Raw genomic sequence first — 26600 nt, 5'->3', positions numbered from 1 at the left:
TTCACCTTTTTTTGTTAAGTACATAACTCCACATGTGTTCGTTCATAGTTTTGATTCCTTCAGTGAGAATCTACAATGTAAATAGTCATGAAAATAAAGAAAACGCATTGAATGAGAAGGTGTGTCCAAACTTTTGGCCTGTACTGTATGTCACTGCCACCTTGTGGGCCCAGTGTTCTGCAAGGCCTTTCTGTCAATGACGAGGTCTCAGGTATTGTGTATATATGAGTTTCTGTATCATGCAGTTTTTTATCCTGCCGCTCTGTCTGCCTCTGTCCTGCACCTTTCACACCGGAGATGAACTCAGACACATACTCACCTCCTCGTGACAAACTATATCACACTCTGGGTATGTTGGCTTCCTCCAGAGACGAAGGAAGCGTTTGCAGCCAGATAGAGCTAGATAACTTTCAGGTCACAGCTAGAAGAACAGCACGCGCTGCAACTGACAATCTGTATTCATTTGAGTGTTTGCTGACCTCTTGTAGTCAGGTAGTCAGAGTTTTCTGCCATTTCAGGTGAATCACGACCAGTAAAACTGCATTGAGTTGATCAGTTGGAAATGCCCACATCTGTATTTGTACTTGGCTGGTTTCCATTCATGCTTAACGGAGTAAACAATCTCTATCAAGCAATGGCAACAGTAGCGTCACTCCAGTCGCTGAACTGTGCTATGAATAAAATATGGATTCATGAAAGGTCAAAGGCCTAGAAGTGAAAGTGAATTTGACTGTATGATCAGTGTGGTAGAAATACAACCAGGATATAAAAGTCTCTGAGCTTTGACATTGGTACAGGGTGGCATTCACCTCCATTATCACCATTTAACAGTGGCTATATGGCTTGTCTTCTGTCTGCCTTATCAGATGTACTGCCTGGGATGTATGCCCTCTGCAGGGGACACAGAGAGATACACACACAAACAGGCATCCACAAACACACACACACACACACATACACTTACAGCAAAGCTGTCCTTGTTGAATATGGATAGGCTTGAGTGTGTGCCACATCCTTCCATGCGTGAAAGTCAAAGTCGTTGAATTCATTTGAATCCTGATGTTCATAAATCACTGCTGCTGTTTGTCTCTTGGTATTTATCTTCCTCCTCACCTCATCGCAGACCTCCACCGGTGACAATGGCAACAGTCACTGTGGTGTGTGTGTGTGTGTGTGTGTGTGAGAGTGTGTGTGTGTCTATGGCTACCTGCGTGTTTGCATTTGGTCTTCATCATGAGACAGACAGATTAGATGCAGATTGGCACTGCAAACTAACATCTGTTTCCCTGGCTATCATATTTCGAATGCAGAACTTTGAGAGCTGAATTCTTGCAGCAGCACACCTGCGTCTGAGGGTGAACCCTCTTCCTTGGGAGAGAAAGTGCTTTCACACATCCGTTTGAATGTACCTCTGATATAGGGTCTGGAAATTTCAGTTTTTTTGCGCTGGTGTAGGTTCTGAAGTCGAGGCACACTGAGATGACGCTGATCGTTTGAACTGCAGAGCACAGATGCAGGTGCTGTGTTGAGCAAACTGAGGAATTCATAAACAAGCGATACTTTCGATGTAAACATAGATGAATGAACAGAAAGTCACGCTGGTGCAGACCTATATCTTACCTTACAGCGTAGTGTGGCTTTTTTCTCTCAGCGTGTTGAGGTGAAGGGACCAGCTGTCAGACAAACCAAAAAGAGGCAGCAAGCTTTATCTTTGTGAGTTTTGTGGTTTGGCTCGCTTTACATACTGTTCTAGCAGAAAGGCAGGAATTTGCACAAACCTCAGCATGCATTGCTCCTAATGATATTTCTGCTTATAGCATCGTAATAGAGACATACATTCTGTCTAGTCTGGTTAGATTATTGCGTGTGTCTGTGTGTTTTGCGGTGTCATTATTGCTGGTATCAGCTCTGTAGGTCAGGTCTGATACTCAGAACACAGGTAATTATAGTTTTTCCTTGACTGTGTGGTTGCAAAAAAAAAAAAAAAAAACACATACACAGAGATTCACACTTTCTTTAAACTGCATATCAGATGCGATGAGTCTGAAAAATGGATGCGGGCAGGTAATATTAAAACTTAGCAGAGATGGAGTAAGTGTGTGCCCTCTGTGTTTTGTACTGATTAAACCTGATTTTTATCTAAGCCTCTACATTGTGTCCTCTGTGATGGCGTGAGGACAGGAAGTCCTTTGAGGGGAAGTTGTTTTAGCCCACTCTCTTTACCAGAAAACAGACACAGACTGAAAAATGATGTGCTTGTACTTGCTGTGCGGGCAATTTGTGTGTGTTTCAGTCCCATCTCTCAACCCCAGACTTCTCCAGGCTCACTGCAAAGCAAATACCACATTCTCCATATGAATAGCTAGAACGGAGAGGGCGTGGAAGAGTCATATTTCCCCACTGAATTATTGAATGTCAGCTGTTTTTACAAGGTAAAATGTCCCAGGTCCACCCGGGCCCATTCACATTACACACACAGGGCTATTAGCAGCATTGTTAGTGCTATTTGTGTGGTGGTGGATGGCTATATGGACAAAGCTAATGGTTCCTCTAATGGTGTCCAGTTGGCCTCATGGTGTCGGATGACATTCTGTGCTCATAGGCACACACACGTGCACGTGCACATATTTCTGTTTACACACATCTCACTCCGTTACACAGTCATGTACACACCCCTTTCTCAAACGGCAGCAGTTCAGTTCTGAATCGCTTCATAGTCGCCCGGGTTTGATGGCTAAATTACACCTTTCAGTGCCGCTGTTGCTGGTCACTTCCGTGTCAGACACTGTCGTTGTGTATTTGCGCCTGTTTCCGTTTATCGGTGTGCTGATCTGTTTGCGGTAGCTGTCTAGCTCTGTCGTCTTCAATAGCGGTCACGGCCTCGTATCTCCTCGGTGTGCTGGCTGCGGCGGTCTTTCATGTCAGAGAAGGCTTTTCCCAAACAAAACAAAAACAATAATCAGTCATTCTGTCTGCCTTTGACAACAGTGGACAGCCACTGGAACTAATGCCCTCTCTGGGGAGACTCCTGCATCTGTCACACAGACAAATGAACGCTAGAATGCACCCACACACACAAAATGCATATATATGCATGCAAGTACATAGAAGAGTTTAAATCACACTTCCTGATGAGGAGCTATTGGCATCTTTAATGCAGCTGAGCAATTGAGAAGAATATGTGAAAAGCTGTAGTAATCACTTGGTAAATAAGTGCTTTCAGCAAATTAGTGAAATAATGTGTTCGATTAAGATACTGTAGATTACATTAATTGGGGTAAACAAGTGTTACTTAAGGATGTTTTCCAGTTGCCCTATACAGCCCTCTTTGCCTATACACGGCATGAGATTTTTTTTTCCTTTTATATAACGCACTGAGTCAATATTCACTAGAATCTGGTTCATTAGTTGCATTTTAGGATTGTTTACTTTTTATTTTTCAGCATGAAGATCAAATTACAGACAGAAGACAGTGGAAATCTCCATGACACATTTGTTTTATTTTCTTTGTTGTTGTCTTCTGTCTTCCCGTCAGCTGCAGCACACTAAAGGCAGCAAAAGGCAGAAAAGGCTCAAACAGTGGGCACAGCGCATCACCTGTGGCACTTGTCTCATTATTACTCCTCTCTTCCTCTTACCGTTTCTTGCTCTTGGTTTGAATTCTTCTCCCCTGGCTCCCTTCTTGACTATGTGCTGTGTATTTTTCCTCTGGCATGCGTGCATGTGTGCGTGTGTGTTGAGAGACATTGGAGGGTGTCTTATTATCTTGCCTGCCTGCCTGCCTGCCTGCCTCAGTCTGAAGGACCGAGGACCCTTGGGGGGCACACATCTGCAAGGACCACACTTCACAGAACATTCCCTCTCTGTAAACTCGCCCAGTCCAATCCCACACACCTGCTGCACAAACACCAGCTCCCACTTGATTATCAGCACTCAATAATTTAAACACAATTACTGAACAAAGTAGATGACACACAGAGATATCAAACATTTATAACTTGCTATTGCACACAAGGGATATTCTGCAAATGCAGCATTTTCATAACATCTGCCTGCAAAATGACATTTTATTGCTATTTCACAAGCCCACAGACTGCCATATTTAAACTTTCATATATCAAGCTGCCGTTATAACAAAACACTGCAGACTACAAAACACTCTCATGACTCAAGTCTACTGGAGGAGTCTCAGTTTCCGCTCCTATCTGTCCAGACTTCCGATTGGCTCTTCTCATCTTTGAGACAGATGACTCGCTGCTGCTACAGGTGTTTGAGTGGCGGCCAAAGAGACTCAGGGTGTGGCTGCGGAAAGTCTTGTCCAACAGGAAGTACACCACAGGGTCAGTTGAGCCCCGTAATGCAGCCAGGAAGAGCAGGCAATTCTTCACCTGCAGGATTGGAAAAAAGACATCTTTATTGTCAGAGTTCATGAGACTGCATAATCTTACTTCACATTTCTCCACTTCACTGTATTTGCTCATTCAAACTATGCCATAAATCATAAAAAAGTAGTGCAGAATCATTTTTTTCCACAGTGCAGGTAAATTTTATTCACCTCAACAAGGGAGGAAAATGGATGACAGGAGTCAGAGCGGTCAGGTGCAGGTGAGCTGTGACCTGGATGGGCCAGTTGTTGAAGGACCAGAGAAATGAAGATGGGTTTGAAGACATGGTGTGGCAGTAGGCACACTGCAAGAACCACCTATATATATATATATATATATATATATATATATATATATATATATATATATATGTATATATTAAAAAAAAAAAAAAAAAAAAAAAAAACACCCATATAAAAAAGGAAACCTTTGTATAGCAAAGTACAATTGTATTCATAAAAATTGAAACAAAATAAAGTTTCCCTTAGTTAAGTCCAATAAACTTGAATGAGCCTGACTTGCCACCCCATCAAGTCCTCTAATTAGCAGTTTATTGTTAATGAAATGAGAGAATCTATATGTAAATGTGTGCCATTCTACTGTCTCTGCTACTCCAGGTGACCTAGGTATCCTAAATGTGTTTTTTTTTATTTTTGGAAAGACATTCCATGCACTCAGCAACTGACCCTCATTTGATTTAGCTAAGTAAATGCATCACAGACTCAAAGTTCAATCAAAGTTAAATATGGAAGAAGAACTGGGATGAACTGGGATGCCTATTATGATTATTGATAAAATAACATTCTCTAGAGTGTAATATCATTAATTCATAGTCACCTGGATGACCAGTATGTTACGGATCACTCTTCCCAGCAGGCTGTGAGAGGTGGCAATGTTTGTGCTGCGGCTTGAGCGCCTGATATGGCGTAACACTGTGACATAGGACAGCAGCACCAGCAGGAAACATATGAAGAAGATGGTTATGGCGGGAACACAGGAAGCTGTGGACAGACCACCTCCTATCTCCACAGCTGGGTTGTAGCACACCACGTCTTCTTTCACACCTTGTCCTTTCTCATCCCCTCCATGCTCGCCTGCCACCACCTCATTGCCCCTTGCGGCTTCCTTCACCGAGTAGTACACTGTCACAGGCACAATACACCCCACCGCCAACACCCACACTGCGGCACACACCCTGTAAGCGATGGAGGCTTTCCTGAGGCAGGCAAAGAAGGAAGCGGGCAGCAGGGTGGTGCAGGCGCTCTGCCTGGCGGCGTGCGTATGCTGGATGATGGTGGCAAAGCGGCTGAGGGCCACCCAAGTCAGTATGGTGACGCCAATGTAGATGTTGATGTGGAGCAACGGCGTGACGCTGTGCAGGACAAGTTGACACATGAAGCTGCTCTGCAACCACACTGAGCCCTGGGCGTAGTAGGCGGCGAGAAAGGGCGTAGTGAAGGACAGCAGCAGGTTGGACAAACTCAGGTTGGACAGATAGACGTGGGTGGAGGTTTTGTTGGAGATGCACCGCAGGAACACCCACAAAGACATGGCATTTCCTGGGAGACCGGTGAGGAAGAGGAGACTGTAGAGGAAGGGGAGGAGGAAGAGGGTGGCTGCGGTGGGGCAGAGGACAGAGGAGGGGAATGTTGGTAGAGACCAGATTGAGGTGTTATCCAGTGGGGACGTGTGAGATGTATTCTCCATTGATCTGCAAGAGTGAAAAACGAGAGAGAACAAGGAACAATAAATCTGCAGTGCCTAAGTGCCCTAGTGATGGTGAACTGCACAGTTTAATGCAGAAGCAAGTAAAAGTCACTTCTAAAGAAACTGATAATAGATTGTTAGTTTCCTGTTTGGCAGCTCCTTTTCTCACCCTTGTTGCTGTGAATTTTCACTGAAAAGGAACCAAATTCGCATTTTGTGGCTGTTGTGAAACTTTGAGAACTGAAAATAACTTTTTGGATTGTTTGCCCACAGGATTTGGCAAAAGTTTCATATATCAGGCTTAGGTAATGTTGTCAGCATTAGCTCAAATTGGCGACACTAGATGCATGGAGGACTCTATTGTAATTATAATTAGCCATCTATTTTTCATCCTACAGGAACGAGTGAAATATTTAAATTAAAAAAAATTTTAGCTGCCCATGCTGGTTACAACTACGTGACAGATCAGCAGAGTGGTAGTGGAGGTTTTAGCAGCTGTCTGTGTACACCACAAGTTGTAGGGCTGTCCTGCAGATGCCGCCATATTGGAGAAGTTTAGCAGGAACAAGGTCTACACCATTGTTAAATGGCAGTAAATACCACAATGTATAGAATTTGTAATGTGATGCTATGTCAAGTGAAACATCCTCTGTGCACAAAATCCGGCTGTCATCAGATATCTATAGCTTTAGTTTTTGTTTAGTTTCAGGTATAGTTATATTAGTTATACTGGAATTAGTGTTCAGTAAAAATAGAAAAAAAGAAAAGTAAAATTCAGCTACAACCAAACCAAACAAATGAAAGCTAGAAATGTTTCACCAATGTTTTTACTTTAATTAAATTAACATGCAGACTAGATTTAGATTGATATAGTTCAGTTTTAGTTTTCTTACCGACATTAAATTTACACTTGATTTCAGTTTACAACAGTGATTCAGACACATCATTTTCATTTTCATTTAACTTCACAATAATAACCCTACCTTCTGCAGGCTCTTTTTATTTATGTTAGCACCGAACTGCTGAAGGTGCTGGTGGTAATTGATGCTGGTGGCACTATATAATGCATCAAAAGAAAACACATAATCAATAAGCAATTAACCGAATGATTGTCAGAGTACAAGGCCTAAAATTTACTTTTGACAAATCAATGTAAATAGACAACTTTTCATTACATCTAGATCAATTTTTGTTTGCTTTATACTTACCAATGACAAGAGTGCTGACAAGAATTCATTCAAAGTTCACAGGAGTCGACAACAGCAGTTCTAGCACAAAAATAAATAAATAAATATTTTGCCCACAAATGTTTCTAAAAATTAATGGTATTAATAGAAATTGAAAAAAAAAAAAATCTCTCATTTACCTGCTGAGCAAGAAATGTCTGTATCTGACCCTCTACTTGTAAGTGTGAATTCAGAAGTGTGAAGATAACGTCTGAAGACGGAACCGTAGCACGGATGTTGTGGTTTGTGTTTTGCCTATACAGAGCTCTCTCATTTGGTGTATTTTTACAGAAGCGGGCCAGTTAGTGACGTTTGCAGTTGACGTGGAAGTTTCAAAACTATATTTACATGTTTATCATTAAGCCCAATATAAGTCTTTATTCTGACACTCCCCTATAGAGCATAGATCTTTCATTTTATACCTCCCTGTTCATTTGTACTGTATTCACATATTCACCTATATATTCATATGTATGCAAATATGTATATCTCTCTATATCTCTAATATAGAGATAGTTTATACTTTTTTTTAACATGACCGCTGAATTTTCCATAATATAATGTTTGAATGAGAAATTGAATCAGGTGACCCAGAAAACCCAAAATGTAGGTGCAGTACCAAAAAAAAAAAAGAAGTACAGAAAAACGTATACATGTAAATGTGTTACTAACCTTCCATTTTGCTGCACGTTCTTCCCCTTTTCAGCAGTTTTCAATGCTTTGTTCTCACATGTGTAAACACTGATGCACTCTGTGTTGGTCCAATGATTTACAGGTTGTTAGGAGAGCTTACTGTTATTATTATGAATGGAATTCAGGAAGCTGGCCTCTCTCTCTCTCTCTCTCTCTCTCACTCTCTCACTCACGCTGCCCCCTAACCCACCACCCCTCTTGTCTCTTTACCGTTGTTCACCAAAGACAGCAGAGGGGAACTCTTCAGTGAAAAATTCTCCACATTGTTAACTGTCTGTATTTATTCTGCCTTTGGGTGGTGCTGCTGTTCTAGTCAACATCTTTGGGCAGCAGAGAGAGTTGGGTTTGTTGGCCAAGTCCAAATTGCTCTTGCTTTTCTCGTCAGACTGCAGACTGTGTGTTACAATTGGCATGCAGAACTTTGTGCTCTTGGTGAATTATTATTTATAAATGAAACAGTCAGTGCACACCAACAGAATTGGCTTTTTTTTTTTGTTGTTGTTGCTTTATTTTTTATGCATTTGAAAACGAGTAGTGTTACTTTGTAGTCCTGGCACAGTCTTCTATAATACAGCATGTGGTTATCAAAAAATATCAAAAGCCATGACATTTGGATGGATTGGCGTTTTAGCGGTATAGTCTCATGCTTTCATCTTAGTAAAAGGTTCACCATGTTCTACATAAGCCTGTGATCAGTATCACATTTTGTGATGAAAGTTCATGCTTTGATGTAGTCTGAAATATTGCCATTTACTTTATGGAGTGTCCTGCAATGTGTCTTTTTGGCTCAGAGAGGCTCACAGTGTTCTCATTGTCTGGGAGTTCATATCACTGGTCCACTGCTATTATTTCAGAAATACTGACCACACATTTGACTGAATAGCGTAAAATCAAAAATAGAAGAGGACACCACAACCAATGCTACCTTTGATGATGCTGGTTTTATATAACTGGTGGGTGTTTTTCTGCTGTGGTTCACTGGTGGTCCACTGATCTTCTGCACACTGGTGCAGAAGGTCAACCACATGATGATGCACCGCTCCTCTGTTTGGAGCACTATGTTGTCCACCATGTTGAAGCAGAATATATCCACATCCACTGCTGATGACATTACAAAGTCATCTCCCAAAGCACATTCCTGCACACAACACTCAGTGTTAATTGCCTCCTACGTGGGAGGTACTTACTACACACTGTAATATTGCCCGGTTGTTTGTGTGAAAGGGCCACTCGAGTGTAAGGTCACTGTTGATCACTGTTAACATAATAAGTTTCACCTATCATCTGAGAGCAATCCATTTTTATGACAGTGCCAGGAAATGCTGTGTTATGTCATTTCAGAATCTGCCATAAATTTTAGTCAGCATCTTCTCAGATCTTCGAATTCTTGATTTATGGCTGTCATGATTCTCTCAATTGTGTGACCACCTCTGCCTTGTGAGTAGGCACCAATTATCCTGGAAGCCTCACACCCATCGGGAAAGAAGTCCAAGGTAGCAAAGAAAAAAGTTAAAATAAAGTAAAAATGATTGCTGGACCTAACCATGCCAGGTGATCTACCTCATGTACCAGAGGTCCCCAGTTTTTGAGACTTCTGATCGTCACTCTGTACAAAGACATATCAGTCTTATTTCCATTATTAATCTGACGATCTGTTCCAATCCCATTCTCTTATAATTCAGGAAGGCTGGATCCAACAGCTCTCTTGTTCCTCAGTGTACCAGTAAAGCTGGCCGTCGGCTGTTCCCTAACCATCCTCACAGGTCCAGTTCCTGGCTCAGCGCTGGAGCTGCTCCCACTGATATCTCGCACATTTAATATGTTGCTCATCAGTCGCATCACCTCCTTTCTCACCGAAGAGGATAAGAGGAAGTACATAACTGGATCCAGGCAGCTGTTGAGTGCTGAAAACAGCAAAGCCACCTCATTGGCCTTGTCAGCCACATTCCTCCAGAAGCAGTCGGAGTCTGTGATCTGGGACATGATATAGAACACCCTGACTGTGTGATAGGGGACGAAGCAGACAGTGAAGACAAAGAGGATGAAGAAGGACTTCTTGGCGGTCCGGGTATAGCGAGGTGCATTGGGCAGGTCCGGTTTCTCTTGTGACGTCCTCAGGAGCTTAAAGGCGATCTTCCAGTAAGACGCGACCAGAGCGAAGAATGTGAGCCAGAAGATTACCACCAGGAACATGTTGATGTACGCTTTCCACATCGCACTCTGGAGGTGCTTGTAGTGGAAACACCTAGAAACACCAGCACATAAACCATCAGTGCATATCACACAAGGATTCTGGTCTCAAACATAAACAATGAAATGTGGAAATGAATATGAACACATAAGCACATTTAATCAAGGATCTCACTGACTTGTTTGAGTCTCCCTGATTCTTCGACACCATGTACAGCAAAGTCAAGGCAAACGCCACGACCCAGATGACTGTGCAAGTGACCGTGCTCCACTTTGTTTGCAGTCTGTGCTGCATCCCCATGTCACGTTTGGTCTTCAGGTAGCGGTCCACGCTAATCAACCCCAGCAGTGTGATACTGATGTACATGTTCATGTAGAAGAGGTTGCCCACTATTTACACAGGACGGGGCCTAGCTCCCAGGTGTTACCTCGGCTGTGGTAGAGTATCCTGAAGGGCAGACACACCACCAGCAGCAAGTCTGCCAAAGCTACATTGATGAGGAACACATGCACTGAGTTCCTCTTTGACTGGACAAAGAGGAAAACCCACAGAGCCAGCAGGTTGCCAGCCAGACCCAGGACAAAAAGCAGAGAGTAAAACACTGCCAGTGGGATCTGCAGTGAGCTGTCGTCAAGGTGACAGGGGTCAGGGGTTGTGCTCAGGGTCGTCCAGCTGGTCTTTGTGGTGACAAGAGAAAGAGAGGAGTTCGGAAACTGTGAGGTGGTCGTGGTGGTTGTATTGAAGTTAGCTGTCATGGTTGGCTTTGCATTCATCAGCCCTGCACAGGAGAAAGAGGAAGAGTTGTTTCTTTTTTTTTTTTCTTTTTTTTTTTTTAAACAATACTCAGAGTCAGATTTTGCTGTGAAGTTGGTAAGGAAGTGTGTTGAGCTGTATGTCAATAGATTCATGATTACTGTAATGGGTTTTTGGAGTTGTTCTGGTTCTCTTGGGAAAGTCTTGGACTCTCATTACTGTTTGTATGTGTGATGGCCCAGGGCCAGCTGTATGGCTTAGCCCTAAATCAGCATTAATCCTGCCCTCGTTAATTACATATCACAGAGCAGCCAAAGCTCACCCAGCTGACCATCTCACCAGCACACCCCAGAAAGCCCCACAAGGACCTACATCAATATTCTGTTCCTTAACAAAACTTTATTTTTGATCAAATCTGATCAAATAGAGATAAGTCGTCTGAACTTGAGAACCGACAAAAACTATTTGTAGTTTTCTTATTTACCTAACCACTTGTGAAAGCAGATGTATAATGTAATCGGAATCTGAAATAGAGAACAAGACTTTTCTTTGCTCACAGCATGCAACCCTTATCTTGCAACCAGTGTAACAAGCTCAAAGGCATTGAAGAGGAACTTTTCAAAGTACTCACCGTGTGACTGAAGCCCATCAGCGACTTGAATGCTCTTGTTCCCCTGTGAATGTGCATATGTGGCAGGAAAGGATGATATCTCACTCATGCATTCAGCTTCTTCGGCAGAATAATGGCTCACTTGTGGTTTTGTAGTCTCTTTCTTTTCCTTAGTCTGAGTCAGTCCAACATTTTTCCTCTGGTTAAATCTGCGGGAAAGACCATACAGATTGCTTTACCAAAATGACATGTGTAGCTCGGGATCCTTTTAGTCCTTAGTTCATTTTGCAGCTGACCCTCTGCTACTCTGCATCATCCTTCAGTGACTCGTGTTATCAGGTCAAAAAGACATTACTGTGTAGACTCTACCTTCTGTAGCTCACTTTCTTCCCATTATCTCCACTGCTGTTGGTAGCTTGCCCTCCCCAGCTGTGCTTTTGAGAGCAGACAGAGAAATGCTGAAGCGCAGAACGCGGTAATGCTTTTACAGAAAAACCTGGGAGGAAAAAGGGGGTTGACCACAGCTTGAAACCACTACGCAGAGCAGAGCGGAGGCAGAGACAGACAGGGAGGGCTGGGCTCAGTGTAGGGCTTGTGATTACACATACTAAAAGCTAGCAGTGGGATCACAGAGCACTCACCACTTGTATATACAGTATGCTTTTCACATCGAGCTCTGATTATAATATGGAGGTACCTGCAGAGAGTAGTTGACTGTGTAAGACAAAATCTTCCCAAAATACCACTGTATGCCCTCACAATAATCAAAACAATGGCTTTAGAGAAGAACCAGGCCAAGTTTAAATTGCCACCCAAGAGATGTTCGCCTCAAACCATTGTCAACCACCCAAGCCAACTTTCCTTAAGCATCGGTTATGGGAAAGAAGATCCTTGCTACTGAATGTTGAGGATACCATCACATTCTCAAGTCTTGGTTCAGAATACTGCTTCTCTTTTTTAATGTTTTTTTTTTTTTTTTTTTCACAGTGCTGTTTAATAGTGTATTGCCTACCCACACCTCCTCTTTTTACAGCCTTGATGGCTCAAGAGACTCCACCACAGTACATTGTCAACACATTTACAGGCACAACAGGCTGGAAGGACTCCCACTTTTATGTCCTTTAAGTCCCAGTGTAAAATGTGCAGACTTTTGTACCAACCTGCATAGCTCCAGACAAAATGTTTTTAACACCATTCATTTTGGTTAAACAGGACGACTAATCATCAGCAACTGCATCACAGCAACATTTTTCTATAATCAAAATGACTCCAGAAGCATATGTCCTGAAGCTCATCCTAGAAAACTGACTAGAATAAGATCATCATTTTAATGGTCTACAAGGTGATGAGTTAAAGATGTATGAACAGACTAGTGGTCCAGTTTTATGTAGGTGCATCTTGCCTTAGATGTAAGGGCTCAGAATGCATTATAGGGCTCCTTGATCTTGGTCTTGACTTTGACCCACAGTAGAGTACTTATCAACCTGCTATGCAAACCAACAAAGACAGTATTGAGTTACTTGATTCAGGGGAAAAATACAGATTTTTCAAGGATGCAGACTGCAGCACCGTACCATCCTGTTACTACTTGTTGCAAAGTGTATGCGTTTGATTCCCGGTAGCAATGGCAACTAAGACAATAAATGATTAAAATTGGAAAAAAAATGACAAGTTACTAGCATTTTACTCAAAATGTGATGATAGAAACCAAGATTGCTGCTAAAACTGAAAGTCTTCTGTGTATGCAGTTTTTATGTCACTCACTCATCTCTCAGGGCTTTTAATCTCCTACACTGTTGGTTATTCATGTGTGGTAGCTGTGGGCGAGAGGGTGTGTGAAGATCTGAGGGGGTTTATGGTTTTGGGGTTTGGGTGTGTCTTAGACATGTGATTATTGTCATTTATAGGAGGGTGTCTCTCTTTAATCAACTAAAGAAGAGCATCAAATCATGACTCTTGCTCTCTCTCTCCCTCTCTCTGTCTCAGCCTCACTGTGTGCTGTTGGCATCCAAGGAAAACTCCGCTCCGGTGAAGTTAGGAGGTTTTGGAGTAGCCATCCAGCTCGGAGAGTCTGGACTTGTGGCAGGAGGTACCGCACGCACCACAGCACATGCTAACCGTACCTCGTTTCATACCCCACACACATGCACACACACATTTCCCCTCCCACAGACACTAGTAGGAACAGACAATATGTCATCACCTAGTCATGCTGGATGTTAGCCTGAGTAGTCCAGTTTATCGGAAGTATGTAATTGGTTCAATATGTGTTGTAAGTCCACCGTTAGCGTTAGACCAGATGCAGGCAAGATACTAAGATAAGATAGGTGATAGAGTTTTTGTTTTATGACTAAGTTATTTGATTTAATCCCTGTCAGCTTTGACCAACTGTAAGAAGATTTCCAACTCAATAAACCCTTATATTGTCTTGAAAAATGTTTTTTTATTTTTGCGTTTTTGCCTTCGTTTCACAATCAGTAAGTAGGTCTTCCTGTCTTGTCATCTGCTGTAGCATCTGCTCAGCCCACACTGTGTGTATATTATCAAAGATCATGTTGATTCATCAGTGTCCATAAGAAACCTCTTCAGTGTGTCTGGTTCTCAGAAGAAACAAATGAACCAGTCTCCCTACCACTGAAGCACATCAGCGTTCCACAATGTGTTTTTATTATCTAGTTTAATGGCAAAGTTACATAAAACACCTAATTCGATGTGTGGTGTGACCTTTTTACAGGGTGCAGGTGATGTAAAAGCCCACTTCATTCTGCACATTGGGAAGTGGTGAAGTGAATAAATAAATAGGACATGAAAATCACTCTGGTTAGATCACCTTTTAGCAAAAAAGAGGAAATGTGAAATTGTATTGACAAATAATTTAAAAGACATATTAACACTTGTTGTGTCTCAAACCAAACATAAATAATTGTTTAAAAAAAAAAAAAGAGCACTACGTCAGGTCTGTTCAAAGTGCTGTGGAGACTTTGCTTACCAGCCATCAGTTTGCATAGAAACTCAGTGTAGGAGTAGCTGATGTGTTGCAGGTTGCAGTGAGGGAAGCAGAAACACAAGTTGTGCCATTTCCTTATTCCAGTTCACAGAGAGAATTCACACAAAGAATTCACAGGGGTAAAGAATAAAGTCCCTGTTAACCGCAACTACGTGTTTTCGTATGCGGGTGTGCATGCTTGTGGACATTCACATACACGTGCCCACGCAGTAATCCATGTTCTTATTCACTTTAATTATAGACTACAATGAACTCACTACTGTATTGATGCTCCCCCGCCCTTCCGTCTTTTCAACCCCAGGTCGTGTTGGTACTCCCCACTTCATGGCCCCAGAAGTGGTGAAGCGGGAGCCGTACGGTAAGCCTGTGGACGTGTGGGGCTGTGGAGTCATCCTCTTCATCCTCCTCTCCGGCTGTCTGCCTTTCTACGGCACCAAGGAGCGTCTCTTTGAGGCCATTTGCAAGGGCAAATACAAGGTAGGAGTTCGTTAACGGAACCTCCTCAAGCTTAAGAAGTCTGGGGTTTCATACGCCCCTAAAAGAATAAGAGTCCCCATCTTGAAGAGGTGTATTGTTTTGGGATTGGGGTTGGTCAGCTCGCCTGTTACATCACTAGACAACAAACATCGTCCTCATTTTCTGTTGATAGTTGAAGGTGCGCTACACAGAATTGTCCAGGGTTTATTTAACTGAGGACCATTTAGACTCGACAGACAGAAGCAGCATAGAATAAATACACAGTTACAGTAAATAGGCTCAACTATCAAATAGTTTGCTTATTCCATGTTTTTTTTTTTCTCAGTTGAGTCTAAACAGTCCTCACTATATTCAACCTTTGGCACACTTTTAAAGTCCCCATGAAATGAACCCATTACTTTGACTTCCTGGAAAACAGTGTATCTTAAATGGTGACTTCATGCTGCAACTGTGGGCATAAATAAAAAATTTCAGCCAGTAAAACTCTCCATGAATTTTTGCACAATCACACCCCTCCACCCATCTCATAAAATAAAATTATTTTTCTCCCCACTTGATATCCTGTCAGTTTTAAACAGTTCGTCACAACATCATGTCCCACCCCAACATCTTGTCATAACAGGAAATACTTAAAATCAAGAAAATAACATGACCATTTCATGGGGTCTTTAGTAACACCATGGATAGTGACTCCTTTCAGAGTCTGACCATAAGAAGGAGAGTCTCATCATCATTATGGAGGACTTGTCCTTTACTTCTGCAGAAGCGATGTTTACATTGCATACCAAGAATGCAAAAAGAGGCTTTCTTGAAACAGGAAGTAACGATGGAGGGAAATAAAGGCCTCTGTACAGCTAAAAACCACTCGGCAGAAAATGAGCATACGGTTGCCAGTGTGTAGTGGGGAACCACAAACTGTGGTTTCAAAAATAAAACATGCTACATCAGCTATATGTGGGTTTATGGCCTATATAATATACTATGAAACCTCAATTAAAAGCCAAGCCCTAAATTAATACTCAGTCCTTTTTAATGGCCAGGCATGACAACATATTTTGACATATCAACGCCAGTCCTCTTAGAAGCCAGGTTACACCTTCACACTCAAATGAAAAGTCAAAACAGCTATGACAAAACAGTTTATCAGTCTCAGTCATGTATCCACTCTGAAAGGCTTGATCGTGTCAGGTTCTGAGCTCCAGGGTCTGTGTGTGTTCGTTTAAAAGAGGAAAGTGATACAGACGAGAACAAGAAAAGACTCGTTCAGCTTTGGGGGACATTTTTTAAAACTCTTACACAAAAAAATAGTATCCATGATTTGATATCCTAATTTTCACAGTAAGATCTCTTTTGATTTTTTTGTCTTAGTTTTTTTGTGCAAAGTGAAATAGAGGCAGGTCCCAAATACAGATTCCTTTTGATGACTGAAGAAAGTAAAAGCCTGGGATAATAATGCATAATTCATGGCAAGCCACCAACAACTTTTTGTTTTGTTTTGTTAACAAGTCAATTTTTTTTATAATGCTGATAAGGCTAGTCACCTACTGTGACTCAGTATAGTGTATCCAAGAACACATGATGGCTTTGGTGTCTGTGTTACCATTATTTTAGAAGTTGTTCTTGTCCCAGGAATTTTGTGTGTTTATTTAACACGTTAAAATGTTCTTTTATTTGTGTGTGTTACTTTAGATGAACCCTCGCCAATGGAGCCACATCTCAGAGAGTGCTAAGGACCTGGTGAGACGCATGCTGATGCTGGACCCTGCTGAGAGGATCACCGTGTACGAGGCCCTCAACCACCCCTGGCTCAAGGTACAGCAGCACCTAGGCAGGACAGCACACGTTGCATTCACATCGCGGCCGAATAAAATACCAGTGTGTTAAACTGTTTGACTTCTCGCAGTGTGTGACTGTTCATTTTCAATATAATTTCATATCAAAATAATTCATTAAATGTTTTGGAGAAGTTATTACTGTAAAAACCACAATATAGAAGAGTTGCGGTAAGATGACGTGCTTAAAAATAAGGATGCTGCAAGAATTGATTGAGTACTGTTAGTTAGCTTGCCACAGTGTTACATCATAGTCTACCGCTGGAGTTTATTGTTGATTTCCCTCTGAAAATGATGAGCATTTTGCCACTGACCACACACCGTCAGAATGTGAATACAGCATTACAGATTATGTACCACAGTTTCTTCAAATCACACTTTCTCACTCTGCAGCCTTATCAGTTTGAACCTCAGTCACATCGACCTCAGTCTTTGGTTTACAACCGAAAATGTCATGTGGTATTTTTCACAAGGAGAAGATGTGACCGTATCAGAAAAACGTGCTGTGGAGGCTCCCCGATAGTGCACCTGATGGAGTCCGTACCATTTGTCAAGGCTGGGTCCTTAACAGGGCGGCCTGGGTTCAGGTCCGAGCCCAGGCTATTTGCTACGTGCCGTCCCCTCTTTCTCTCTATTGACTTTCCTGTTTCTCTCAACTGTGACTATGAAATAGAGCAGAAATGCCAAAAAATAATCTTAAAAACACTTGCTGTGGGAAACCTGTGTCTAGACAGTGGCCTCATATCACCCTGAAATATAGCTGAGTCTGTCAGGACTGAACAAGCAACTGCAGTTTGTTAAATAAAGGTAAAAAAAAAAAAAAAACATTATGAATTAATTATTGTGGTGCCAGAGAGATGCCCTTGCCTACAAGCCCTATTTTCCAGACATAAGAAAACTTGCCTGTTTGGTACAAATCCATAAAAAACTCATATCATCGTCACTTTTATGATTTTACGAGGCGGCATGGCTCATGAGGTAGAGTGGTCAGCTGGTAATCGGAGGGTTCCTGGTTCAATCCCCGGCTGCTCCAGAGAGGAACCACTGATCCTGATGGGCAGCTTGGCACCTGGCATGGCAGCCTCTGCTACCAGTGTGTGAATGTGTGTGTGAATAGGTGAATCATCGTAAAGCGCTTTGAGTGGTCAGTAGACCAGAAAAGTGAAACAGAAAAATGCCGTCCATTTACCATTTAATAGGTTGTTTTTTCAGTTGAAATGAAAATTATGATGCAAAAATTGTCCCTACTTTTTCCACTGCATCATATTGAAATTGCAATATCTGTCGAAATCCTTGCAGTATGATTCTGTTTGTAGCACTGAAAAAGGGCTGAAGGCATGCAGCCAAAACATGTTGTGTGCATCAGTGGGACATGTTTGTAAAAAAAAAAAAAATTAAAAAAAAAAAAAAAAAAAAAGAAGAAGAATATTCATGAGTTCAATTTTGAGTGCTGGCTCTATTCAGTGGTACTTTGGGTCTGTTTATGGCATCAGGTACCATTTTATCTTTGTGTTGATTTGACCTGAGCACATCCCTGTTCCTTCCTCTTCATATGATTTTTTTTTTTCATCATATTATTCTGCCCTGTTGTCTCAGTGTATTAGCAGAATGACTGTGTGAGCAGTGTGTGCTGTTCTCTGAATTTCCTAGGAGCGGGACCGCTATGCCTACAAGATCCACCTGCCAGAGACTGTAGAACAGCTGAGGAAGTTCAACGCCCGGAGGAAGCTCAAGGTGGGCTTCCACACACACACACACACACTCAAGCCTGCAAACAAGCATGCATGCATGAGCACATTTTGCAAAAGTCCAAGTCTTTTGTTTATCTGATATTGAGACGGATGTCCACCCAGCCAGAGATAAAGACGTGTGTGAGGCTGATGCTGAACACAGTGCAACTCTTCTCCTGTTGTTGTTGTTGTTGTGACTCAGGGGGCCGTGCTGGCTGCAGTGTCCAGTCACAAGTTCAGTTCCTTCTATGGAGACCCCCCCGAGGAGCTCCATGACTTCTCTGATGACCCCACCTCCTCAGGTAGACTCACAAACACTAACCTTGTGCACCCTTTTTTTTTTTTTTTTTTTATCATACACTTCCTCTCTCAGACTTCCTTCCTCTGGTTAGTTTGTGTTTTGTGTCATGTTAGCTGCACACCCGCACGCACAGCCTGTTGTTACAACAAGGCAACTGCTATCTTGCTCTTATTGCATTTATCACTGCGAGAGAGACAAAACACACTCAGAGAGTCACTGACTGCTGGAGCACATTTACTATACAAAGTGGAAAAATAGTGTCAAGTTTCGCCGCCTAGATTGTGACATTTTCTTGACTGCCGTTTTGAACAGTTTTCATCGCTCAGAAGAAAGTTTTGTACTGAAACATGGGCAGCCATATTAATGTCACTAACTAGAAAGAAGAGTGTGCATTTTTTTGCGTGAAATTTTATTACAGAAATCCTGAATCCTGAATCCCTTGCTGTGGAGTGTTTTATCATTTTGCATTGCTGTTTGCGTAAGGAATGTCACTGTACTAACTGGTATGCTTAGTCTGAAAATACTGGAAGGTGCAAAACTATTTTTTTTAATCCAAACAGGAAACTGACAATATTTATGCTAGTAATTGAACTAACCACCTGGAGGTGGTGGCCTTTAACTGTTTTGAGGGTCCAAAATAAGCACACAGCAACCAACAAATGTGGGCAAATTTCCCTTCACGCCACGTGATGCTTGAGAAAAATGGAAGACTAGAAGACAAGAAAAGAAAATAATGATAGAAAAAAAAAAACCTCAAGCCTGCCTTCAGTTTGATGCTAATGATAAACCAAGAGTCGTTGGTTTCTTTATCTAACTTTAATCCACAATCGGTAACACTTCACTGGTGACAAAATGGTTGAGTTGACTCATTGAAATTGAGTTTGTAGGGTTTGTGGACCATGATGACTGGGGTGTAGCTTGAATTGGAGTTTTAAGATCGACTCCTTGGTCTTTTCTGTGAAATGTCCGTTATTTTGTTTATGAAATTGACTGAAAACTGTGTATGAGGATACCTAAAACAACATGTGACGTGGTAGTGCCACTGAATTATTTTCATTGTTAAAATAAAAGTGTAGCAGATAAAAGCTGTCATGGTGGCAGATAAGCCTTAATAGTTCATTTTGGACCGTGACTGTTTTAAAACATGGATACTGACACTTTTGCTAATTTGCAGGAGCCTTGATATCAATCTGTTTCTTGTCTGTTTGTATTAATGCTTCCCACCTGTTAGGACTACTAGCAGCAGAACGTAGGTATCCCTTGGTTCGTTGTGTGCTGTGATGCATGTAATTTTCTCTTTCCCATTTGTGGCTGCTAAGTCTGTTTGCGACTCTAAAAAAAAAAAAAAAATGTGGCTCTGTGTCCAGTAACTTTCCCTCTTTTCGTCACATCAGTCGTAGGAAATACAAGCCAGTCTAATGATTCAGAAAATGTTTCAGTGTTTGAGTGAAGTGCAGGTGCATGCTCACTGAAGTGGCATTCAGAGAACCTTGAGGTGAATGATGCAACGTGGCTCTGACATCTGTGTGTGTGTTTGTGTGTGTGCGCCTGTGTGTGTGTGTGTGTGTGTGTGTGTGTGCGCACAGGAGCTGTGTCTCAGGTGTTGGACAGTTTAGAGGAGATCCATGCTTTGACAGACTGCAGTGAAAAGGATCTGGATTTCCTCCACAGCGTTTTCCAGGACCAGCATCTACACACACTGCTCGATGTAAGTGTTTCAAGCTCTGTCTCTCTCTCTCTCTCTCACACACACACACACACACATACACTCACACTCACACACAGTAGTATAAAGAAAAAATATCCACCCTGTCAAGTCATTGAATCCAATACAGCAACTTAAAACTTCATATTCGTATTTGACCGCATTTTCATCTGAACAGTTGTCCATTTGCCACTCTTTATTACTAAATGAGAAAACACAGTTGTGATACAACCCATTCCCCTTTTATGGGAGCTTTGGCGTTAAGGTGAATTTGCTGTTCTCTGTCCGGTTTTGGACAGCTCTTTCCAGGGAAAAATCCTCTGGGGAAAAAGGAAGCACGGTGTTCAACATTTGTGGCAGCAGCTGCTTGTTTGGAAGATGAACTGAGTAGTTCACATTAGCAGCAACAGCCACTATAGCTGAGCAGAAAAAGAACCCCACCTATACTGCAAAAACTCAAAACTTTAAAAGAAAATTCACAACATCACGGTACCGGACACATTAATTGACAAGTGACACAAGAGGTGCAGCGCAAAAACGCCACAGCAGTGAGCGCTTATCACCAAAAATGTCACAAAAAACTCAGTATCTTGCAGTGCTGTTACACATACAAATTTTGAAAAAAAAAAAAAAAAATGCTGCTTATCATGTGAGATTATGTAACTTGTTCCTGATGCAAATCAGCTTCTTTCAGCATGTGGACATGATCTGAAAGTGAGTGTTTCTGCCGTGGCCTTGTTTCAAGAATATTACCAAAGCAAGTGAAACTCCATTAGAAACAAGGGGAGTTTATCTCACTCAGCTGGTAGTCTTTTTTTTTTTTTGTCCAAGGCTAGATGACTTGTAATGATGGACATTTTGTGCAATATAAAGCACAAACAGCGTCATTCCGCCCACACGCGCGCACACACACACACACACATACAAGGATGCTCAGTGCTCTCAGGCAACCCAAAAAGGTCATGTTGTTTTACATGTGCTGTTAAATTCTCCCCTCAATCTGCCTGTGTGTGCGTTGAAAACAAACGGGCAAGCTGTGAGTCTGACTAATGGCCGGCTGCTGCTTGTTTCTGTGACTCAGAGATGAGCAGCGCTAGCAGGGAGAGTTGTGCCGCAGGTCACAGGAAACAGGCTGTCGACCACAGCGGTGTCAGTCTGGGAACGGCTGGTTCGCCACACCAGAGCCACACTGGCTCACAGCAGCCCGGTCGCCAGGCGCCGCTCACAGAGGCTGGACCGGGCGCTGGGTCGGAGAGAGGCTGTGACTGCACTGGAGCGCTGGTTGACTCTCTGAGACCATCTCTTTCATTTCATCTTTGTTGTGTTTGTGTGTGTGTGTGTGTGTTTTTTTTTTTTAAGTTCATACCCTCCTTTTTCTTTTCTCTCTCCCTTTTGCTTTCTCTGTTCTCTCTCTCCCTTCCTCCCACTCCTTTTTTCTCTTTGCTTTCCTACTGCTTATTTGTTTCTCTGTCTCTCTCTCTCTCCCACTACTTTCTCTCTCTGTCTGTCTGTCTCCATCTGTTTCAAACAAGCTATTTTTTCCTTCTTTGGTGTCTGTCAAATTCAGAATGAGGTTTTGTTGGCAGGACAGTCGCGCTTGTGAGAATATAATAGCCAACGAATGAACAACATGAAGCCCAGGAACATTAAGAAATCAAATCAAAATTATAATAACACCTCTGGGCAATACTTGGCAACAGCAATTCATATACAGGATGTTCATATCCAGTCAAACAACTTGAAATATTTGCAAAAAAAATATGCAAAATGGAGATAAGATTGAACTGGCTGTAGTTTTTTCTCAGTCTGTGAGATGTCGTTGCACATACCTTGCGTTCAGTTTATGACAAAATAAACGTGTTAGATTTTACTACCGTCTTCTCATCCTCACTTAGGACTGTTATAGTCGGTTTTATATTGGTGACAAGATGCAAAAATTTCTGAAATTTCGCTTCCCCTTTTGTTCTTGAGGTTTCAGTGCTTGCCAAGCCTTTTATTCCTGTTTCACTGGGTTATGGGTGCTTTGAGTATTCACAATTTTAAGCTGAGATCCTCAAATCTATATTCATAAGAGGTTATCTTTCCAACGCTAAGGTGCTTGGCCGCTTAAATTTCATCCGTTTGATGTTGGTAGCACTGACCTCTACTCTTTAATTTTATTTTTCCAATTAGTGTATTTTTACATGAAGGCCAGTGCAGTTTAAAATCTGTCAGTCTCTTTGTCTCTCTCTCTTTTTTATTTATTTATTTATTTATTTATTTTGCATGTCTGTTTTTTTTTTCTTTTCTTTTCTTTCGTTTTTCATTACCCTGCATGCCGGCGTTTTGCTGGACCAGTGCCATGTTCCCTCTGTTGGAGGTCATGCTTCATTCACTGACAGAGCACAGAGTCAGCCAGCAAGTCCCTCTGCGCAGGACTCTACGAGCCAGGCAGCCATCCTGCTCTGCTCAGGATTTCATGCCACATTAGGGCCAACTGGAAGGAAAGGGGCAGACTCTTGTGTGCACATCAGGATTCCCGCTGGTCGGGGGAATTTCTGAAATATCATGGAATTTAGAGAGGTGTATTCCAGGGAAACGCGGAGAATTTGTTAAATCCTCCGGAGAAGGGAATTTATATAAATAGGTCACTTTACAGGTGTACACTGGTGGATTTCTCAGCTTATGTTATACCTTTATTGTATTACATGGTGGTTTTTCTATATTGTACGGCGATTTCTCAGCAGTAGGGGAAGGCAGACTGGTTGCCCCATAAGTTAATTTCTCAGCTGAAAGGTATAAGCAGACTAGACAGGAATGAAAATGTTTAGGTCAAACGACTGCCTGTACAAGTCATGGGATTTCACTGCAGGCCCATGGTGGGAATTATCCCGATGTATTCATGTCAGTGCATGGGCCTCATGTTGTGCATTTATATGAAATGCTTGTTTTAGTAGGTGGTTTTCTATATGTGCCCTTGGTTTTCTGTGCGTGTCTTGTTAGATTTACCATTGTACTCCTGCAGGAACACAAACCAGCAATTTAGCTCTTGCATTACGGTTGAAGTTCGGACATGAGGATAGCGAAACTGGGAAGAATGTGGAGTGGTTATGAGGGATGATGTCCCACGGAAAGCAAGCAGGAGGATGGTAATACATACACAATAGATGCTAGATGCACGATAGATGAGTGCGTGGAGCTGCAGGGGATACGGTGTCTTTCTATGTCTTTTTTTCCCCGTACTGGCCTTTAGAGCCGACAGACGGCCATGTCCATCTATCCATCCATTCAACATCTAACTCTGGGGCAACATATCACAAACTATTTTTGGGTGGATTCCCCTCAACTTTGATGAACACATTCATGATCCACAGAGGATTAATCCTGTCAGTTTGATGACCTCATGACCTTTACTGTCTGCAAATCACTTTCTCTCGCTACTTGCACTGACATGCACCAAGCTAGCAGGGCACAAGTGGCCCCGTACCTGTGTTTATTTTAATTAAACTCTTATTTATTCAGTGGAAAGACCCAGAGATACCTCACTTCATATTCAAACAGTTACACAAACACACACCTGAGAGCTGCTCCGTGCCACCAGACTTAAACTGCTGGAGTAAGTGGCTTTCTCAAGGGACAAGAGAGTTATACTCATTCTCTGTCCCCACTTGATCCTGTCACTCTGGTGACCTTCCAGACTCACAAGCTGGCCTCTCTAACCTCTAGAAAACCGCTGACACTTGAACCCGGGTTCTCCAGCTTGGCTCGCTGCCACGGAAAAAGTGCATCTTTTTATATTTTCTCCACAGTGCTGCAGGCATTAAGAAGCTAATGCAGGTCAGGAGGCAGGAACGAGCACTGAGAAGGGGACGGCTGCAGAGAAGCATTTGTATGTTAAAGACCATCCCACTTGCTAAAAGCTGAACAGGTGAAAGTGGGGAGCAGGGGACTCAGGGAATGAAGCTCCCAAGTGTGTATGCATATGTTTGTGTGTGTCTGTGTACAGTAGCATCACTGGGAGCCTGGGACTGCAGATGTCTCTTTTCAGCCTCAGTTTCACACCCCTGCCCTGCACCAAGAGGGGCAGATGCAGAGAGGGGAGAAACATAGAGAGGAGTGTAGCCCTGCCCCTGACCGTGAAGGAACAATGGCATCTATTGTTAGGCCTTCAATGCCATTCACAAGAGGCGCAGCCTCCGTCAATATCTGCTTCTGCATCTGACATTAGCCTCCACACCACCTAAACACATCAAGGTTGGAGGAAACTAGAGATCCGTCATACGCAGAATGGATGGAGCCTGCTGGTTCAGATAACTTGTGTCTTGTGTGTGCTCTGTCAGCTGTGTTTCTCTGACAACGCGCTTGCCGTCTCCTGGGTGAGTGTGTGTTTTCTTTGTGTTTTTCCCTCTGATGTGTTTTGGAGGAAGAGTGTTTTGTCAAGAGATGCCTCAAGCTAATTTGAAGCAGAGCCAGGCGTCCCCCTGTGTGTGTTTTTTGGCGTTTGACATGTATAATGAGGTGCTTTAGTCAAGAGCATTTGTTTTTCTTCTTATGCACTAGTTTCTGAAGCTGGTGGAGGCAGGGTAATAAGTTCTCCTCAAGGAAAAGATGTCTTCATTTGCCTCTCTAATAGGGAATGAAGATATCATACCACTTCCCTGCACGCTCTCAGTTCTCGAGTTTGTTTAGGTCATATTATAAGGCGTTTCTGAGGTGCATGGCGTGTTTGCATGAGTCTTTATGACTGTGTGTTCCCGAAGGGGGGTGTAGATGTGTACTTGGGACATGTGCAGTGTCGTGTGTTGTTCCCATGACCTTTTTTTTTAGTGCTGTCAGTTTTTCACAGCAGGGGCTCACAGACTGTGAACTTCAACCTCCCCCATACTCTCTTGTAACAGCATGAACACACACACATACACAAACACATGCAATAACACATTTTTATTCATGTATATACTCACAGTCTCAGGCACAAAGTCATCTGTAAGCACTCTTTATTTTCCATCCTCCCAAGTGTCATTTGCCTTGAAACTTGAAACTTGAAACCCGTCCACATGCAACACAAATCCATTGTAGCTCACATATTGTACATTCTTATTCAGCTATGCTACATTTTCTGGCTTTGTGTCACACATTTCAGCGACTCAGTCTAAATTTGTCTTTTCTTCTCCTCTCTCAAGATGGATAATTCTCTCTCACAGGTGACTCACACTTTTACACAGAAGTTCAGATATTGTTGTGGTTGAATGGTCATTGAGGGATTGGGATTCTTAAGAGGTTTACTCCACACAGGGAAGGTCAGGGAATTTGACTCATTTTCCAAGGAAGATGTTGAATATCAAATGCACAAATGGGTCATTTACAGGAATACAACACAGTGTATTTCACATTTTGTTTTATTGAATTACCGAACAACATCGAGACACCGGATAAGATAAAAAATTTTATGAGATTGAATTTTATACGGCGGGGTCCCTAATTACGAAAGATCGTTGTGTGTGCTTTGTTATATTTTGCAAAGGACATTGTATGACTGTATTGTTGCATATTGCAAAAAAAAAAAAAAAAAAAAACACATGAACTACAGTCTTTACTATTATAACAGCACATTGCATTCACACACAGTGCAGGTGACTACAGGGCATAAAGGGCATAGATCATAAAAGGATTTTTCAGGTTAATTGCCGTTGTTGTGCGAGCCATATTTGTTTGTGAGTCATCATGCACCGCGTGATGGTGACCAGCATCATGTGGTGGTATTGTTGCTGCTGCAGTGAGAGGGGAAACAGGAGGAGTCTTGGGCTGCTGGCTGTTTTGAAATGTACAAAAGGCCTGTGTGTGTGTGTGTGTGTGTGTGTGTGTCTGCATCTGAGTGTGCGACTCTCTGTGTCTGCCTCTGTTGGTTTTTCTACAAATGTTTGTGTGCACAGTGTTTGAGCTTGTTTGCCTATGTAGGACAAAAATACACCAGCAAATTGATTATCATATAGCAAATAATGATTGT

At 42.3% G+C, this 26600-nt stretch overlaps 2 protein-coding genes across 25 annotated transcripts in view; one reads left to right on the top strand and one right to left on the bottom strand.

Annotated features, from left to right (window-relative positions):
* caska (calcium/calmodulin-dependent serine protein kinase a) overlaps nucleotides 1–26600 on the top strand; it is a 132303-nt gene that overhangs the window by 75880 nt on the left and 29823 nt on the right. For 17 of the 22 annotated variants that reach the window (XM_030080647.1, XM_030080640.1, XM_030080637.1 and 14 more), the window contains exons 6-12: nucleotides 13552–13654; nucleotides 14874–15049; nucleotides 16739–16861; nucleotides 18532–18615; nucleotides 18814–18913; nucleotides 20144–20161; nucleotides 20499–20620. In XM_030080647.1, coding sequence (XP_029936507.1) covers nucleotides 13552–13654; nucleotides 14874–15049; nucleotides 16739–16861; nucleotides 18532–18615; nucleotides 18814–18913; nucleotides 20144–20161; nucleotides 20499–20620 — 726 coding nt within the window. The remainder of the gene's footprint in view (nucleotides 1–13551; nucleotides 13655–14873; nucleotides 15050–16738; nucleotides 16862–18531; nucleotides 18616–18813; nucleotides 18914–20143; nucleotides 20162–20498; nucleotides 20621–26600) is intronic. The other 5 variants (XM_030080635.1, XM_030080642.1, XM_030080655.1 and 2 more) reach the window with 1 other exon arrangement.
* On the bottom strand, nucleotides 4071–7501 carry LOC115379765 (probable G-protein coupled receptor 82). Of its 3 annotated transcripts, none has more exons than XM_030080659.1 (5): nucleotides 7459–7501; nucleotides 7301–7360; nucleotides 5223–6096; nucleotides 4556–4702; nucleotides 4071–4388 (listed from the first exon to the last, which is right to left on the bottom strand). In XM_030080659.1, exons 3-5 carry the CDS (start codon nucleotides 6090–6092, stop codon nucleotides 4149–4151), a joined length of 1257 nt encoding a protein of 418 aa, XP_029936519.1. In that variant the 5' UTR covers nucleotides 6093–6096; nucleotides 7301–7360; nucleotides 7459–7501; the 3' UTR covers nucleotides 4071–4148. The 3 variants fall into 3 exon arrangements, with proteins under 3 accessions (XP_029936519.1, XP_029936517.1, XP_029936518.1); XM_030080657.1 differs by having other exon boundaries at nucleotides 4320–4388; nucleotides 4556–4617; XM_030080658.1 differs by lacking the exon at nucleotides 7459–7501 and having other exon boundaries at nucleotides 4320–4388; nucleotides 4556–4617; nucleotides 7301–7385.

Source organism: Myripristis murdjan, chromosome 21 (assembly GCF_902150065.1).
Source record: "Myripristis murdjan chromosome 21, fMyrMur1.1, whole genome shotgun sequence".
Taxonomy (NCBI): Eukaryota; Metazoa; Chordata; class Actinopteri; order Holocentriformes; family Holocentridae; genus Myripristis; species Myripristis murdjan.
Note: the sequence above shows the minus strand (reverse complement) of the source record. Positions and strands in the feature narration are given on the sequence as shown.